This window comes from Panthera pardus, unplaced genomic scaffold (genome assembly GCF_024362965.1).
Source record: "Panthera pardus isolate Hobbes unplaced genomic scaffold, ASM2436296v1 HiC_scaffold_6, whole genome shotgun sequence".
Lineage (NCBI taxonomy): Eukaryota > Metazoa > Chordata > Mammalia > Carnivora > Felidae > Panthera > Panthera pardus.
In genome coordinates this window covers 59,878,133-59,897,082 of record NW_026526991.1, presented here as the reverse complement: position 1 = coordinate 59,897,082, position 18,950 = coordinate 59,878,133, and the positions used below count along the sequence as shown (strand labels likewise).

The following is an 18,950-nucleotide window of genomic DNA, read 5'->3' as shown; positions in this document are numbered from 1 at the left end:
GACAGGAAAGAAAGAAAATGCATATTTCTCTTAATTTTTCAAGAAGATTGTAATGATTTGCATAAATTGGACAAAGCAAGAAGTACTGATTTTATTTATCATCTCTCAATGATGATAAATCATCACTCTCAATGATGTGAGTTACTGTATGAAGATTTCCAAACTTCTGGTACATTTCAAATAAGAAAACTAGTAAATAAAGCAAAACTCACGAATGTGTATGAAAACTAAATATAACAATAGAGTTCAATTGAAAATAAGATCAGCATGGATTATAGAACATACTTTAGAATTGTATCGATGACAGTGATATTGATCATCATGAATTATATCTTTCATCTCCTCCCTTTAATACTCTTGCCACCTAAATATCTTTAAGAGAAGAAAAAGGAGAGGGAGACAGACAGAGAGACAGAGAGACAGAGAGAGAGAGACAGAAATGAACCACACAGTGATCACAGAGTTTGTCCTGCTTGGCCTTTCTGATGATCCTGACCTTCAGATTGTGATTTTCCTCTTCTTATTTATCACATACATATTAAGTGTCGCTGGAAACCTGACTATCATCACTCTAACCTTGGTGGACCCTCATCTACAGACACCAATGTATTTCTTCCTCCGAAACTTCTCTTTCTTAGAAATCTCATTTACAACTGTCTGTATTCCTAGATTTCTAGGAGCAATTATCACCAGGGATAAAACTATTTCCTTTAACAATTGTGCAGCCCAACTCTTTTTCCTTATTTTCATGGGGGTGACAGAATTTTACATTCTCACTGCCATGTCCTATGATCGCTACATTGCCATCTGCAAGCCTCTGCATTACACCGCCATCATGAACAGGAAACTCTGCACCTGGCTTGTGCTCTGTGCGTGGCTGGGAGGGTTCCTGACCATTTTCCCACCCCTCATGCTTCTGCTCCAGCTGGATTACTGTGCTTCCAATGTCATTGATCACTTTGCATGTGACTATTTTCCCCTTTTACGACTGTCTTGTTCAGATACATGGTTTCTAGAAGTCATCGGTTTTTACTTTGCGTTGGTTGCTTTGCTATTCACTCTGGCATTGGTGATTTTATCTTACATGTATATTATCAGAACTATTTTGAGAATCCCATCTGCCAGTCAGAGAAAAAAGGCTTTCTCCACATGTTCCTCTCATATGATTGTCATCTCCATCTCTTATGGAAGCTGTATATTCATGTACGCTAATCCCTCTGCAAAAGAAAGGGCATCATTGACCAAGGGAGTAGCTATTCTCAATACCTCTGTTGCCCCCATGCTGAACCCCTTCATTTACACTCTGAGAAACCAGCAAGTGAAGCAAGCCTTCAAAGATGTGGTCCATAAAGTAGTATTTTCTTCAAATATTTATTTTGGCAAACAAAGGACATGCTAAAGAGTAAGTAGGTAAAATCTTAAAATTCCTAAATATCTGTATCCGTATGCTTGTTCCCATAGTCTCTTATATGCCACCTTACAGTTAACTTAATGTTTTTCCAGTCCATTTCCACTTCCACACCCAGATTTCCCCAATGCATGGTTTATTCACTTCTTTTAAAATATGGTAAACTTTATTTCTCCTACAAAATTTTTGGGTATGGATTTCTTTAAGACATACCCTATAACAGAATGTGAAAAACAGTTTTAATTCTATTAATAAAAAATCCCTAAAAAATACATATAACAGCCTATCATACTTTGAATGTAGAGTTTCAAAATCAGTGTGTGATTTCTTTTGTGTTTTCAAGATATTCATTGGTAATTTCTTAACATTTAAAAATATACACTTCCTATATATCGTATGTTACATTCATTCCTTAGAAGTAATATGGAGTAGTGAATTACACTTTAAATGTAGAGCTTTATATTTTGTGAAATTTAGTGCATATTATCAAGGAAAATATTGATCATGATATTGAGCACTATTTATAGAATTTCCATGTTCTGTGTTATTTAAATATATACATACATATATATATATATATATATTTATTAAAAATTCAAAATAAATGCAATAAAACTAAAAACATGCCACTTTCCTAGTTCATTGAGCATAATTTGTCAGTAGTGCATTTATTTCTCCAGGGTCGGCTAATGAAGATTTCATTTGTTTGATTGGACCATTTTTCTCTGTTTCTTCACATTCCTACTACCTTTTTATTGTTATGTACACATTTGAAAACACAACCATCTCTCACAGTCTTGTAAAACCAGATTTGTGCAGAGCAAGACCATCACCATTCAGTCCCCCTAGAGATTCTGGGGGCCTCTCAAGCCTTTTCTAAGGATGTGCATTCTCAGAATTTCACATGGATATTCCTAGTTAGATTTTACTCATTTTTTGCTTTTCATGGAGCTTGTAATTTCTTTCTGAGCTCTGTTTCTGTCTGGGGTAACTCGGGTCCTGGAAGCAACGGCAGGCCATCCAGATCCTTTTTGTTCTCAGCAGCCCATAGTCACCTAGAGTATGTCAGGATCCCTGAGTTAACAAACAAATCTTTTTATTTTACCTTCACTTATTCCTTTTGCGACACTCTTCCTTACTTTATGGAAATCTGACTTTGTGAATTATATTATTTTCCTTCTCTTTAAAGCATTTCTTTTAACATTTCCTTCAAGCTTGGAACACTGACAAAACATACACTTAAGTTTCTGTTTGTCCAAGGAATTCTTTATTCCTTCAGGGATTTTTTTTTTGTTTTCTTTTGTTTTGTTGGATTTTTCATTCTCTGCCTATGCTACCTTTCTATTCTTGCATTCCATCTGCTTTATCCAGGAGAGCCCTTATGATATTAATCATAGTTGGTTTAAATTTCCAGTCTAATCATTCTAACACCTCTGTCATGTCTGGTTCTGAATCATTCTCTGCCTCTTCAAAACTTTTTTTTTTTTTTCCTTTTTTAACTCTGTACTGTTTTCTTGACAACCAGACATGATGCACTGGGTAAAAAGAACTGGAGCAAATAGCCTTTAGGGGCTGTGAGAGTCAGGCATCGGGGGAGGGGAAGGATTCCACAGTCCTATGATTAGGTCTCAGTCTCTTAGTGAGCCTAGGCCTCTGGACTGTGAACTTCCTAAGGGTTTCTCAGTTCTTTCTCCCCAGTTCAGTCAGACAGGAAACTTAGAGTGGGCTAGAGTTGAGTATTTCCCTTGTCCTACGTGGAAGGCTAGAGGACACTGGAGGTGGGTATTTCTCTCCCTGGGTCAGTTAAGCACTGATAGTGTTCCAGCAGGTTTGTCTCTGGCCATCTAAGATTTCTGTGAGGGCAGGCTCTCTCAACAACAACACAGTGCTCTGATGCATTTCAAAATGGTTCCTTTTCTCTTGCCCCTGACAGAAGCATGAGGTGATTTTTCTCTGACATTCACTACCTGAACCTGGTTGAGCTCCTGGAAGCATATCTCAAAAATGGGATGGGGCCTCATATATCTTGGTCCCCCCAGAGCTTTTAACTCTGTGTTTCCTCCCTGAACCTCCACAAATTATCAGTTTACTTCCGGTTTTCCTGTGCTGGCACTGGACCTTGTGGTAGTTTTGGCTCCCAAGTCTCTGTTCCCTTAAACCTTCACTTCTTGTATTTATATGATTTCCAATCTTAAGGACAGTGATTTGCCTTCCCTAAGGATACAAAGAGAGTGGATTTTTCAATCTGTTCATCTTTTTTCCTTATTGTTAGACTTGAGTGGTGATTTGCAACTCCTTACTTGCAGAACTGGACACTGAAGGTGTCCTCTGTCTTCAAGCACATTGTTTTTCCATTTAATCTCACATTTCCATATGTTCGTTTCTTGAGTATCAGGGCATATCAATCCACTCCTTACAGAAACAGAAGGCTCCACATAATGTTTTCTTTAATTCTCTAAAAACTTGCAGATTCATTGTTAATCCTATTTTATAAATGAAGAAAGGCCTTTAACAATTTTCCAAGATTGCAACATGAATAAATATCATAACTTGCATTTGAACCTCTCTCTCTTGGACCTAGGATGCCATTTTAAAAATCTTTCTGGTAAACTGCCTCCCATTGGTGTTCTTGTATAGCACAAGCACTTATATATCAATCAAAAAATATGTTTTTGAAAATTTTGAGCCCTAATGTAACAAAGTTTTGTATACTTGAAAACTTGAGTAGAAATTAAAGAAATCTGTTAAAATAGCTTTTTTAATAGATATGCTGGTTATGCTATTAGTCGTGATATGAACAATTAGATCATCAGCCCCAAATTACTTTGACCTCCAAATATAATTTTATTAGATACGATGGTTGAATGAGGATAAATTAGAGTGTTTAACAAGCAAAGAATCACTATTTAGGGGAAACTTTTGATGAACATGTGATTCAACAGAAAGCTTAGAACATGTTGAAAGTGGACTTTTGTATAAATTCATGTTAGAAAAATGACTCAGAAATAATGAGGTCAATAGGGCATATTACCTAGTATAATGGAGTAAGTTTGCTGAATAAAAACTGGCTTGGTGTAGTAGAGAAAGTTCTGAACTGAGAAACAGGTTACTTTATTTATATCTTTCACAACATTTTCTCTCATCGGTTTACCCTTGATTTTGGTTATTATAGGACAGTGGGACTCGTATCTATTTTGATTCCATTTTATTCCCAGTGTTTTGTATACTATTTAAAGATAGCAGGTCCTGGAAAGATATTTGTTGAATGAAAACAAATAGTGCATGAGTCAACAAGCTTCTTTTTTTGCTGTTTCTAAAATGGACAAAAAGGAATCTGAATTGTAAAATCATGACACATTTCCAGATATTATGCTTTCATTAATTACAGGGTTAAACCCAGCACATCTTTCAAATGGAAAAGGATTTCTGGATAGTAGATCCTTCTCAAGAATTAGCACCATTTCTATTTTGCGAGAATGATTCTTGGAAAATGTTGAAGAGTTCAATGAGTATTTAATCCATATTATTTCACGCCTTTCGATGGGAATCCACTAAGCACTGAACTCTATCCCACTCTTTGTATTGCTCTGCATTCAGCATTTCTGAACAATTTATGTGATACTACTAGCTTGGAGAGTCACTTTAATGGAGACATTTTAGTGTATGATAAAAATGTAATGTTTTCATGTAAGATTAAGTTGTCCCAGTATTTAACTCACCAAGAAAAGAAGTGGGGGCCTCAATTTGTCAAAGAAATTCTGATTTAGGAAATTCAGGAGACCTCTCCCAAAAGCTTTGCAACTAAGTTATTTTCTCACTTAGATAATGTGCAAAATATTCCATCCGTTTCTGGCTTACTTCACATGCCCTTTGTAACTCTTTGGGTATTATCACAAAAGTTTGCTGTTCCAATATTGGTGCAAATGTTGATAACATTTTTATAATCCCTTAGTGTACTTTCTCTAAGCCCTTGTTGGCACATTTGATTCACTGGAGTAATAGCCATGAGAGATAGGTATTTATGGTAGATAAAACATGTACCTATGCAGGTGAAAGTCCATATAGAATCTTTGTCCAGAAAGGCCAAAGCAACTCCAAACCTAGCTTGTCTTCACTATTTTTGCTCCCATAATTACAATGGAAAATGAGTAATAGAATATAAACTATAGAAATAAAGTAATTCCAAATGTATTAAGAGTGATTTTTAGGAATACTGAATCTCCTAACCTAAAACTGAAATAGTTGTCAATGTGGATTTTTATCATTGCAACCAGCTGATGCAGAACGTTTGTATGACAAGTAGAGGTAAGGCTGTAAAGTTGAAGCCAATGAAAAATTTCCTTTTCTTAGCACCGATTCATTCATTTTTTTTAATTTTTTTTAATGTTTATTTATTTTTGAGACAGAGAGAGACAGAGCATGAGTGGGGGAGGAGCAGAGAGAGAGGGAGACACAGAATCATTACCTGAGCCAAAGTCGGTTGCTCAACCGACTGAGCCACCCAGCACCCCTGATTCATTCATTCTTAACTCAACTTTTCATCAGATCATATAGAAAAATTGGGGGTTGCTATTTCTTTCCGAATGCATCAAGGATTATGAAAATGAGCATGTTACATTTCCTATTTCTCATAATTTATTCCTTTATTAATTTTCAGAATTATTTTCTCTGAGTTTGGTCTCCCCCACTGAATATAGGTATTGAATACTAGGTAGCCCATGCTCAATTCTATCATTTAGTAGCTGTCTGACCTTGTTTATGTTATTTAACCTCTCTCATTGTCAGTTTCTTTTAACCAACACAGGATTATAAAAATTAGTAAATGAGGTAAGAACATACACCGTTAGCAGTCTCTCACATGAGGGACTACAAAAACGGTTTTTGTTATTTTGCACTGGGGCTCTATTCCTCAAGTGTGATCGTTGATTTTATTTTTAGGAATAATAAGGATATTAGTAACTGCTGTCTGGGAGTACATGCTATAAAATTGTTGTACAATTTTACTTTGTATTTAAATTAGCTCTATTTCCATAATATATTATTCTCATTTTAAAAGTTAAAAAAAAATCTAAAACTCAGAGAGATTAAGTAACTTGTCCAAAGTTACAATACTATACTATAATGTAGCTAAGTTGCATTTTTAACTTTAAACTACTTAATTTCTCTTTGAGTGCAAAGCCCACAGGTTGCCCCAATAATACCATGCATTATAAATTAATATTAAGTTCTGATGCCTTTGTTTTATAAGAAGCCCTTTCCCTTTTAAATTGAAAATGATCTACAAATATAGTTACCTGGTTAACAGACTGAGATAATCAGGGTTTAAGTAGAACACCTACCTATGAAAACCTACAGATTTAGAAGTGATTTAGATGATTACTGTTTTCCTTCATTATTCCTATTCATATTGGCTGGTGCTCTGATCTGACTTGGGATTTAAATATCCCCTTTCTATTAGAATAAAAAAGCAAGGTCCTATCTTTTTTTCAGAGGACTCAGGTAAACTGCATTCTGAACAAACTTTAGGAATACTCTAAGGCATTACTAAAATAATAATCCGAAAAAGAATCTAAATTGGTTCATCTTATGAGATTTTTTGCATTCAGTCACCATGAAGTTCTTACATGATATTAGATGTCACCAAACATACGTCAAAAATGGAATGAATCATTCCAGAAAAAAAATAGTACTTGGTGTAAACCAATTACTCAAGATATCAGATTAAACCAGCATTTTGCTCTCTATTTTGACAAACTGGTCTAACATACAGACCTAAAACCAAGAAAAAGATTGTCAAGTGAGAGAGACATAGAGAATTGGAAAACTGCGTAGTAATGTTGTGGGTACAAATTGCCTTGAGGATATACGCATTCACACCTTTTTTGGGAGTTTTAACTTGAGAGATTTCAGCACACATAGAGAATGCAGAATGATACAGTTAGTTTCCAACTAAAGTGTGGAATTTAGGGAGACTCTAACCATCTCTCCTAATTATTAAAAAAAACAAACAAGGAAACACAAGCTCTTATACCTTAATAGGTCTTTTTAAATTGTTGCATTTTAAGTTGGGCATAGGAAGACACTATTCTCTTCTCAACAGAGCCATCCTTAAAATTCATATGAAATGGCAGAGGTGTCCTAAAAGTCATTTATTTAAATAAAATATTTAGTTGGTGCTTATTATTTTATTCACATGCATCAGTTATTTCATTTAGCACAACAGCAAGTATTTGTTCATTAAATAGGTTAATTTTCACTTTCATGAGCCACCCAACATAGTTCAACAAAGACACCCAGGATGGGTTAAAATTCCTTGAAACAAAAAGGGGCAGGGAGCATACTAAATTTGTGATCATAAGTTACATGTGACGGGGAAGAAGAAATATGGATGAGTGGTTAGGAAGGAAAGCCTAAAATGATGTTTTAGATTCTTGGATAACTTTTTCATTACTCCACCAAAAACATCACAGAAATGGCTGAGAGATCAAAGGATCTATACAGCTATTAATTATAGAGGATTGTTAATCAAGAACAATGACCTTTATCTTTTTAAAGATTTTTTTAATGTTTAATTTTGAGAGAGAGTGTGTGAGCAGGTGAGGGGCAGAGAGAAGAGGGTAGATCTGAAGCAGGCTCTGCTGACAGCACAGAGCTGCTGTGGTGCTCAAACTCATGAACTGTGAGATCAAGACCAGACCCTAATCGAGCCACCCAGGCACCTCAAGAACAATGACCTAACTGAAATATCTATTACACACTTGAATTGCCATAAGTTTGTTTACAAAATATGTCATTGTGATGTCTTTTTCCTCAAGTAAGTGCTCCTCAGCCTGTTTTCTCCAGTCCCTAAGAAATACTCATTTCTTGTGAACCTCACATACTTTCCCAATAGCATTAGCACTATCCATCTTACCTCAAATGTACCTTCTAATCAACAGCAATATTTTTGGCTACACAGGGGAAGTGAGTGAGAAGACAGCTCAAAGATGTAAGAGAAAAAAACAAAAAATTTCACAGTATTATGATGCATTATATACTACAAATCAACAATCTGACATCTTTAAACTAAAAATTCTATTGCAAAACTTCTCTCAGGACACTGAACTGAAAACCTAACTATTTAATGAGAATGCCCAGAGTAAGGGATAGGATAATGGACCAGTTCAATTCATTGAGGGAACTTTTAGCTTCTCTCTAAAATGCATTGATGATGATGATGATGATTATAATTCAGGAAGAGAAAATAAAGGGATTTCATGTGCTATCTCCTTGATTACTCCCAGGTATTGACAAAATAAAGCTTCTACAAGTAAAGGCTAACGTACATAGAAAGGAAAATATAAAAATACTATACGCGATAGAAAGCAGAAGACATATACAGAGAGAATACACTACAAGGTTTAGATGGAAGAAATTTTGAAGGAAAAAAGTTCTGTAGAAGATCATGTTTATTTTAGATACTCATACAATTTTGCTTCCTTAGCCCGTGAAATATGTGAGTCCAATCTACTAAATTTCTGCTCTGCCTTTTCCGTATTCTGTACACTGTAGAATCTGAGGACATTAACATTATGGCAATGAATTCATTATCTGTGGCTTGAGATGAGGAGTAGGTGGTTGAAAGGAGAATGTGAGCCAGAATGAAAACAGAAATTTGTCACACTGTTAAAGATTTAACATCAATGACTTTCAAATTTTGGAGACCTCCCCATTTGAAGGACATTTTTCCTGACACATTTGTCTTTCTATATTTTACAGGTAAGTAATAATACAGGAAATTTGGTGAGAGGAATGAGGAAATGAGACACTTTTATTGTGGTTGGAAAAAGGACAAGGAGTTTCCCAATAAGAAGGCAACCCTTGAGAGAAGTATTTCTGTGTCAACAGGCAGGATTTCTATTCCCGTTATCAAACATTCAGAAAAAACTGGGTTAAAATCCCTGTTTTCTCATTTAGGGTATATGACTCAGATAAGATTTTTAATAACTGTTTTAGATTCAGTTTCCAATCTGTAAAATAAAGATTTTAAGAAGAAACATTATGTGGAAAATACAGAGTGTGCCATATGGCAAAAACGTACTTTAAAACGTGTTACCTACTTTTATTGTCTTAAAGGTCTCATAAATTAAATCAATGTGGTATGATACGTTTACTTCCAGAGACATATTCCAGCAGTATCCATGAATAATCCTCTAATCCTTCTATTTGTGCTTTTCCCTCTAGATTATACAAGAGAAGAAAAATATGAGAAACCACACAGAAATAACAGAGTTTATCCTCCTGGGATTGTCAGATGACCCACAGCTTCAGGTGGTGATCTTTGTCTCTCTGCTCGTCACCTACATGCTCAGCATCACTGGCAACCTGACCATTATCACCCTTACCCTGCTGGATTCCCACCTCCAGACCCCCATGTATTTCTTCCTCAGAAACTTCTCCTTATTAGAGGTTTCATTCACAACTGTCAGCATACCCAAGTTCCTGGGCACTATGATTACAGGAGATAAAACCATTTCCTTTAATGATTGTATGACTCAGTTTTTTTTTCTCATTCTCTTGGGAGTCACTGAATTTTACCTTCTGGCCGCCATGTCTTATGACCGTTACATTGCCATCTGCAAACCTCTCCATTACCTGACCATCATGAATCACAGAGTCTGCATACTCCTTGTCTTTGCTTCATGGCTAATGTCATTCTTAATCATATTCCCATTACTTATGCTGTTCATACAGCTTGATTACTGTAGGTCCAATGTTATAGACCATTTTACCTGTGATTATTTCCCCTTACTACACCTTTCTTGTTCAGACACAAAATTCCTAGAGATAGTGGGTTTTTCCTGTGCTGTGCTTACTCTACTGTTCACTTTGGCATTAATAATTCTGTCCTACATATATATCATCAGAACAATTTTGAGGATTCCTTCTGCTAGTCAGAGGACAAAGGCCTTTTCCACCTGTTCTTCCCACATGATCGTCATCTCCATCTCCTATGGCAGCTGCATTTTCATGTATATTAATCCATCAGCAAAAGACAGAGTGTCTCTGAGCAAGGGAGTTGCTGTGCTAAACACCTCAGTGGCCCCCATGCTGAACCCTTTTATTTACAGCCTAAGGAATCAGCAAGTCAGGCGAGCCTTCATGGGCAGGGCAAAAAAAATTGTATTCTTCTCAAGAAAATGAAAAAAATTAAAAGTACTGTCATAAATTAAAGGCATAATGAAGAATAGTTAAAAAATAGGGCCCCTCAAAAATCTATTAAATACACATAGCCTCACTGGAATTGTTTTTCATTGCTTTTATTTCTATTGCCAGCAGTTTACTGAGGATATTTGAATATATATATGTATTTTCTATTCAAATTCCATCCCTCTTTCATTCATTTCCCCACCTTTGAGCTAGTCTTTCCACTCTGTAACTATGAGCTTGGCCTCAGTTCCTTCTTTTAAATAGTTTTAAATTCCAGGTTTTCCACAGTAATTCTTAGAGAATTCAGAGACAGAAAAAGAGCAAGAGCATTGAGGAGAAAACTGTGTTTTATAATTTCATCAGGAAATGCTCTTTTTAGAAATTCAGAAAATATTCAATCAAGTTTAACATTATTTTAAATTACTATACAAAGACTGTAAATACAGCTTGACAGTCTTATTAGAATATTGCAGTTACTATCCTCTCCATATTATAGCACTATTAGTAATTATATAAGAAACAGTACCACTGAAATAGAAATGTAATTATATATATTTTGAGAAATCAAAAAACATCTTTCATTACCCAATTTAAAATTTTCTGTGCTAAATAATTTATCAATTTAAAACATAATTAGGAAAACTTGAATTAATCCCTTTTTTTTTTTGTTTTTGGAATTCCATAATTATCAGATACACAATACCACTTCTTCAAAAAAAAAAAAAAAAACCTGAAGAAATAAATATTCCTAGATACCAGATATGACTACATATGGTTCAGGGGTATATTTAAACAAGTGCTTAAACTTAAACTGCTCTTTTTGATAATCAATGGCTAAGAGTTACAACTTTCTCTTATCTTTACTGGCTATTTTGATATAAAAGTTTACAGGAACAATTCATTGAAGTGCAAAAGATGCCTTCTTTATTTCATAATATACTTTGTTCATAATATATATACTTTGTTCATAGAAAACCTATTTAACAAAAATCTATTACAAGCCCACCATCACTGCTTTTATTCTGCACTCCACTGACAGTTCTATCCAGGGCATTAGCACAAGAATAATAAATACATTCAAAACTACTGGAAAAGAAGAAACAAATAAATCTTTCTTTGCAAAGAACATTATTTTCCTCCTACGGCCTTACTGTATTTACACTAAATGTTTCTTAACCCTGACATACTACCCTCCGAGATATCTACATGGGATAGGCCAGACATCCACATGTCCCCTCAATAAGGCCCACCCCAATGACACTATTTAAAATTTAGTGGCTCCCCACTTCCAAGGTTTTTAAATTTTTTCTTCCTTTACAAAACATTGATTAATTTACAAGAGACCATATAATGTGCTAATCAATCATGTCCATTGCTTAATTGTCTGTCTCACACCCCTCCCTCACCCCGTGAAAGCAGGGATATCTGTCCACTTTGTAGACACAATGATGTGTTCCAGCAGTGCTGTGCTGGGACCTGCCTTTACACTTCCCAACAGCCAACTGTGCTTGTGTCTCCTCAATTCTGCATTCAGAAAGGCCACATCACCTGCCATGGGGGGAGACTTTACATCTTAAAAATTGATAAACTCTACCGATGGGCTCCTCACCTCCACTCGCTGAGGCAGCTGTTAAACATTTACTGGAAGTCACTATTCCTCCTCATTTAGAACATGTGTCTGCCATGTAGTGGGTATTCAATAAATATTTTTTGAATAAATAAGTTTAAATAATGTAGAATGGCTCCAGTGTCCTAGCAATCAGAGCACTATTTTGTCCAACAGAAACACATGCTATTTATATAATAATGTACATGACACTGAGTTAGCTTTTAAAACAATGTTCAAATAAAATGTGTATATCATAACTAGACAATGTTGAATGAGAAAGAAATAATTGAATATTTCTAATGCATTTGATTTTCATTGTCTTATATTTTACATTAGGCCATCTAAAAATTATGTACAAATTTATTTCTTTGACTTTTCATGAAGTCAATGATAACACTTCTTATTAAGTTTTCCTACTGAGCTTTCTAATAGTAGGAATTCCCATGATGCAAACCCTTATTTTTCTCATAGAAAAATTCTTAGAACTATTTGGGATACACCAAGAAATGTATGAAATCCAACATCACCTGTCAGTTGATACACTTCTGAAATTATAAATTCAACTTATAGAATAATAGGTCAATAACTGATAATATTCAGTAAATGGGAGATCAATCACACATCCTGCAGGGGCAGGATAGCTTACCTAAAAAGGATGTTAATATATCACTGAAAATAATTAGTTATATGCACTGGAATTATTTAGTAATATGATGTCAGTTCAGGCTTTCAGAGAAAGTCTTTAATAATTTTTTTAAATTTATTTTATAGAGAGAAAGAGGCGGGGAGGGACAGAGGGAGAGAATCCCAAGCAGGCTCTGTGCTCAGCATATAGCCCAAAATGGGGCTTGATCCCTTGGCCCTGAGATCATGACCCTAGCCAAAATCAAGTCTCAACTGACTGAGCCACCCAGGCTCAGAACTCTATAAGAGGTCCTTCTAAGAAAGTCTTAAATTATTTGGATCCCTTAACCACTTGATTTAATAAATTTTATTTTATGATTTTGAACATGTTACAGTAAAACATTATTTGTAACTGTAGGAGAGTGAAACTGGTAGCTGAACAATGTTTCGTTGGCCTTAAACATAGTCACTCATCAACCTCACAGGACATGAAGGTAATTGACACATTATTAAAAACCTGATGTCCTAGTATCTTTTGGATAGGTAGCAGGTATAATCAGTCTTAATTAAAAGTAAATTATGAGGAGGTCCAGAGAAAAGCTAGACAGCTATTAGGAACCAAGAATAAAACAATAATGTAAGAAAGTAAGAGTGAAAGAATGATCAAGTAAGAAAGACAGGCAATTCATCATCTAGGAGTCTCAGAAAAGATGTGGAGAAGAAACCTGTCTAATAGGATATTTGAAATGAAGTGCAGTGCTTTGTGAGATAGAAACTCACTTCCTTTTCCCTGTAAGAAAATCAATGAAGACTGCATTGTTCACAAACACACAAGTGATGGTCAGCAGACACTTAGCTAACTTCTTTCTACTTCAGAGTCTTTACCTGAATAATAGCACCGACCTCAGAAGGTTTTGTATTGTCTGCTTGTTTGAAAAAGTTGAGATAATTTAAGTGTATGGTCAGTGCCTGGTAACCAATAAAAGCTCAGAACAAAACAGAATCACTATTTGGAAACAAAAATAAAGGCAAAGGAATAGAATTTTCATAAGTAGAAAATCAGTTTCACTATCTCTATTGAAATATATTGAATGAATATTTTCAATTACTGTTTTAATATGTATCAATTATAAATTCAACACATCTCAGGGTGCCTGGGTGGCTCAGTTGGTTAAGCGACCAACTCTTGGTTTTGGCTCAGGCCATGATCTCATGGTTCATGAGCTCGAACCCTGTGTTAGGCTCTGTGCTGACAGAGCAGAGCCTACTTGGGATTCTCTCTCTCTCTCTGCCCCTCCCCTGCTATCTCTCTCTCAAAATAAATAAATATTTTAAAAAATAAATGAATTCAACACATCTCGGCATCTATCTATTGTTCTGTGTGTTAGCTATTTGTTCATCCTTTCTCACTTCTTTCTTTTGTCCCACTTTCAAATATTCTCATCTTTCAATCCTACATATTATCTGCATTTCTGGCATTAATGCATGCATGTTTTATGCCCACATTTTTAACTGAAGAAAATAAAGATAAGTCATCAAATGTGAAATTATATTACATATGTGTACATATATGTGTACATTACATATATGATATTCAAATATCGTATTCTTCTAGTAATAAAAACAGCATCTCTCATTGAAGAAAATGTGAAAATAAACAAGTTAAAAATATTCGATGCCAGATTCCCAGATATTTATTTTACTGGTTCAAAAATATTCTCACAACAAAAAGATGTCATATGCACAAATATAAACCAGTATTTAATGGAAGTAAATAACAGAATGGAAGAAAGTAGTCTAAAGGTAATAGAAGCCACATTAGTGGGAGCTATGGGAAGCGTTTCCCTACATTCAAAGGCCCAATACAGGGATAAACCTTCACATGTCTTTAATTGGTTGTCCATTTCAGAAGGCAATCAACTCACACTAGAAATCAACAGCAGTGTTTTCTACCATTTCATTCTGCTAAAGAATTCTTCTCGGGGTTGCCAGAATTCAAAGGATATAAGGGCACCAATTCTACTGAGGAAAAGTCCAAAGTTTCTGGAAGAAAAATGTGACTTCCTTGTATAATCAGAAGGGTGAAATTCCAAGTCAAGCTCCCACACATTCATTATAATGTTGTTTGTACATTTGCCTATAAGTTTGCTTTTTATATTTTTTAATCAATATTTATAAAAATGATTCACCCCTATCTTTAATGATTCTTCTCTTGGCACTCAGTTTACTTAATCAATTCCCCTGGGCCAACAAAAAGGCACATAAAATCAGTCCAGTTCCATTTGTATGGCACGCCTAGAGAAGAACATTCCTTATTTTCTGTTCTTCAAAACAGCATTTGCAGGAAAATACAGCAGTCCCTGAACCTAAGGAAAATACTACTTAGGTTTTATAGATGCATAATCATAGAATTACAAACTATTGATTTTAAATGTTTACACGAATAGAAAGAAAAATGATTTAATAAATCATCTTTTGTACTATATGAAAAGAGGCAAATGGAAGAGTACTTTACTAGTCAACCCAGGTGTAAGTGAATTAGTACATGGAGCTTGATAAGAGATGAAAAGCCAGAATGAGTTGTATTATGTTTTCAGAAATTCATAGCATCAGTAATGAAGGATATTGTGAGTCACATATAACTAATCTAGCAACAAAGAGAATTATGATCCTTAAAACCATGACAAAGCTAAATCAGTATACTTGTTTGTTTTAAAAATTAATATGCTGTTTTGAGAACACAATAGAAACTAAATCTTTTGCTAATTCAGTTTAGCAGCTCTGAAATTATGTAAATGTTTAAGCAAATCAGATGATAAAATCTGAGATTAAATCATCAAGAAGACCAAGAAGTAAGTCAATTTTTTATTCTTCAATATATATACCTTCATTTTATTCAAATGTCTTTAAAAATATTATTTGTATATGTTTGTGGATTCACAAATCTTTCAATATTACAAATTAAATAATTGTTTACTACCAAGAGACTATTAATAAAATGATAAAGAAGGAACACACAAATCAATCCTGGATTGTTCTTTCTTTCTAACTTGAAATCGTGGTCTGTTATAAAAATACAATTTTTTTTATTCCCTATTGGATCTTTCATACTTTCCATTTTTAAGAGTTACCATTTCTTAGAATAAAAAACTGTTTTCCTAGTTTAATGTATCTAATTGCTTATTTTTTGTGTTAAATTCAAGTGTAAATATACTTATTACATTTAATTTTAAAGGTAGATCTATATTATAATCATTTTTGTTACATACATTATGTTGGGTGTTGGGTGGGGGATGGGCATTAAGGAGAACACTTGCTGGGATGAGCAGTGGATGTTATATGTAAGTAATGAATAATTAAATTCTACTCCTGAAATCATTATTACACTATATGTTAAGTAACTGGAATTTCATTAAAAATTTAAAAATTAAAAAAAAAATTCCCAATTGGAAAGGTTATCTGTTTCCCAGTAAATGCTATACTGATCACCTACTTGTTCATTTTCCATGACAATACTGTAAAAAAAAAAAAATAGAATTCTACATTGTATGAATTAAACTATTTCTAGGCTATAATTATTTTAGTAATAGAAGAAGACTGCCTGCTTGTCCTTCTGGACTTTTATCGGAAAAGGATTTAAAAAGATAAGAAAAGGGAGGGTAGCATCAACCAAACCTTTAAGAAAGTAATTAACAAGAGAATGCGAACAAAACATTCCCATGGATAAACTTGTGAGATGATTACTATGGTGACAAGTTGTTTAACCTTGTGAGAGTTCCCTCAACTATGTGGGCTTCAAAATAGAAAATGTGGAGATAGCCTAAAGCACCCCTGTAAGATTTCAAACTCTGTATTTAGATTATCCATAATCCAGACTTGTTTTATAGTACTGAGGAAAAGAAAAGATCAATCAGAATATTTTCATGGTTTTATAAAAAAGAATAATTAGATGCTTAATCTTAAAGAAACATTAGAAGAAATAGCTTCTGCTTAAATGCTAGCAAAAGACATTTTTTTTTAATCCATGGCCTGTGATTGTGTATACTCAACAATAAGAGATCAATCTTTAACTTCAGATCATGTTATTACTTGAATGTAAGGTCCAATAGGAATTGGACAGAGTTGCTGAAGGGGAACATGTGTTTTTGGCTTTCATAGATTATTCATCATCATGGATATTTAAAGATTTTATATTCTATCCTCAATCTTCTTTTAACTCTTTTATTTTCTATAGGAGAACATACATTCTCTGTTTGAAAGTGGGGAAAAATGATCAGCGATGAAAAACCACACAATACCCAAAGAATTCATTCTTCTAGGGCTATCTGATGACCCCGAGCTCCAGACTGTGATTTTTCTCTTTTTAATTATCACATATCTATTAAGTGTCACTGGAAATTTGACCATCATCACTCTCACCTTGGTGGATTCCCATCTACAGACCCCTATGTATTTCTTCCTCAGGAACTTCTCTGTATTAGAAATATCCTTTACAACTGTCTGTATTCCTAGATTTCTGGGCACAATTATCACCGGAGACAAATCTATTTCATACAATAATTGTACAGCTCAGTTGTTTTTCTTCATCTTCATGGGTATAACTGAGTTTTATCTTCTAACTGCCATGTCCTATGATCGCTATGTAGCCATCTGTAAACCCCTACATTATGCAACCATCATGAACAAAAGAGTCTGCATTTTACTTGTCTTTTGTGCTTGGCTGGCAGGATTCTTAAATATCTTCCCACCAGTTATTCTTTTTCTCCAGTTAGATTACTGTGGCTCCAATGTCATCGATCACTTTGCTTGTGACTATTTTCCCCTCTTGCAGTTATCTTGCTCAGACACATGGCTCCTAGAAGTCATTGGCTTTTACTCTGCAATAGTCATACTGCTTTTCACTTTGGCATTAATAATTCTATCCTACATGTTCATCATTAGAACAATTCTGAAACTGCCTTCCGCCAGTCAGAGAAAAAAGGCATTTTCTACGTGTTCCTCTCACATGATTGTCATTTCCATCTCTTATGGAAGCTGCATATTCATGTATGCCAACCCTTCCGCAAAACAGAAGGCATCATTGACCAAAGGAGTAGCTATTCTGAATACCTCTGTGGCTCCTATGATGAATCCATTTATATATACTCTGAGGAACCAGCAAGTAAAGCAAGCCTTTAAGGATACTGCCCAAAAGGTTATGTTTTTCTCCAGTAATTGAAGGCATTAGTAGCATTACAAGAATGAAGTGCTTGGAAATGCTTTCTATTATTCACACTTTCTCAAAACTCCTTTTCCTTTACTCGAGTTATGTGTTTTCCCCTTTTTTTCCATCCCCCTATTAAAATTTCCCAATCATGGAACTCAATAAATTTGATAATGTGAATATCGTCTCAGAATTTTCTGTGCATTCAAAAGTTTTATTCAAATGTATTTGGATGAAGTAATAAAATTGGGTTGATGATTATGATTTTGAATGGGAGTGGTTTGATTTTGAAGAGACATGGGCTTTAGGTTGATGGTAAGTGTGTAAGAGTACATGCAGATTTCTGAACTTTTCATTCTTACTAATGGAAATGAATGTCATTAGAAAATTTTGATTCTATTTGTCATTTCCATGAAATCAAATGAACACAACCATTAGGGGTTGGAAATAATATATAAATATCTACTTAAATATTTTAAAAATTAGAAACTCATACACATTAAAAAATCTTTATAATATTAATCATAGTGCTAATGAGAAGAAGAAAGAGAGACTGGGGTAGAAGATAATATAAGATTTTTCAGCAATTCCTACACTCAAAATCTATTGTTTTCTTTGTATTAACTCATTTAATCCTGACAACAAACTTATGATGTACTTTCAATTACTATTATCTTTTAGTTAGATGTATTTTTCTTTACGTAGATCAAATACGCCCCAAAATTAAAAACTGGGTAGAGAACAGGCAACGTAAAACATGGCAAATGTATAAAATGTATGAAACTATGATAAACTGGTAAAAGTTCATCTTTCTGGAGATCTGAGTTTTAATTGTCACATCTAGAATCAACCTCAGGGTTTTTGGAAGTACAGAACAGAAATAACATCTGTTGACAATATTCTAGACACTTTTTTTT

At 34.4% G+C, this 18,950-nt stretch overlaps 3 protein-coding genes across 3 annotated transcripts; all 3 read left to right on the top strand.

Annotated features, from left to right (window-relative positions):
• The first annotated feature begins 439 nt into the window (after positions 1-439).
• Positions 440-1,399, top strand: LOC128774988 (olfactory receptor 6C3-like). Its single transcript, XM_053895328.1, has one exon. It carries the CDS (start codon positions 440-442, stop codon positions 1,397-1,399), a length of 960 nt encoding a protein of 319 aa, XP_053751303.1.
• An 8,230-nt stretch (positions 1,400-9,629) lies between these two features.
• LOC109270580 (olfactory receptor 6C3-like) lies at positions 9,630-18,294 on the top strand. Its single transcript, XM_019455260.2, has 2 exons — positions 9,630-9,721; positions 17,068-18,294. The coding sequence occupies exon 2, from the start codon at positions 17,110-17,112 to the stop codon at positions 18,046-18,048; it is 939 nt and encodes a 312-aa protein (XP_019310805.2). The 5' UTR covers positions 9,630-9,721; positions 17,068-17,109; the 3' UTR covers positions 18,049-18,294.
• LOC109270579 (olfactory receptor 6C1-like) lies at positions 9,636-10,591 on the top strand. Its single transcript, XM_019455258.2, has one exon. It carries the CDS (start codon positions 9,653-9,655, stop codon positions 10,589-10,591), a length of 939 nt encoding a protein of 312 aa, XP_019310803.2. The 5' UTR covers positions 9,636-9,652.
• Positions 18,295-18,950: the final 656 nt, after the last annotated feature.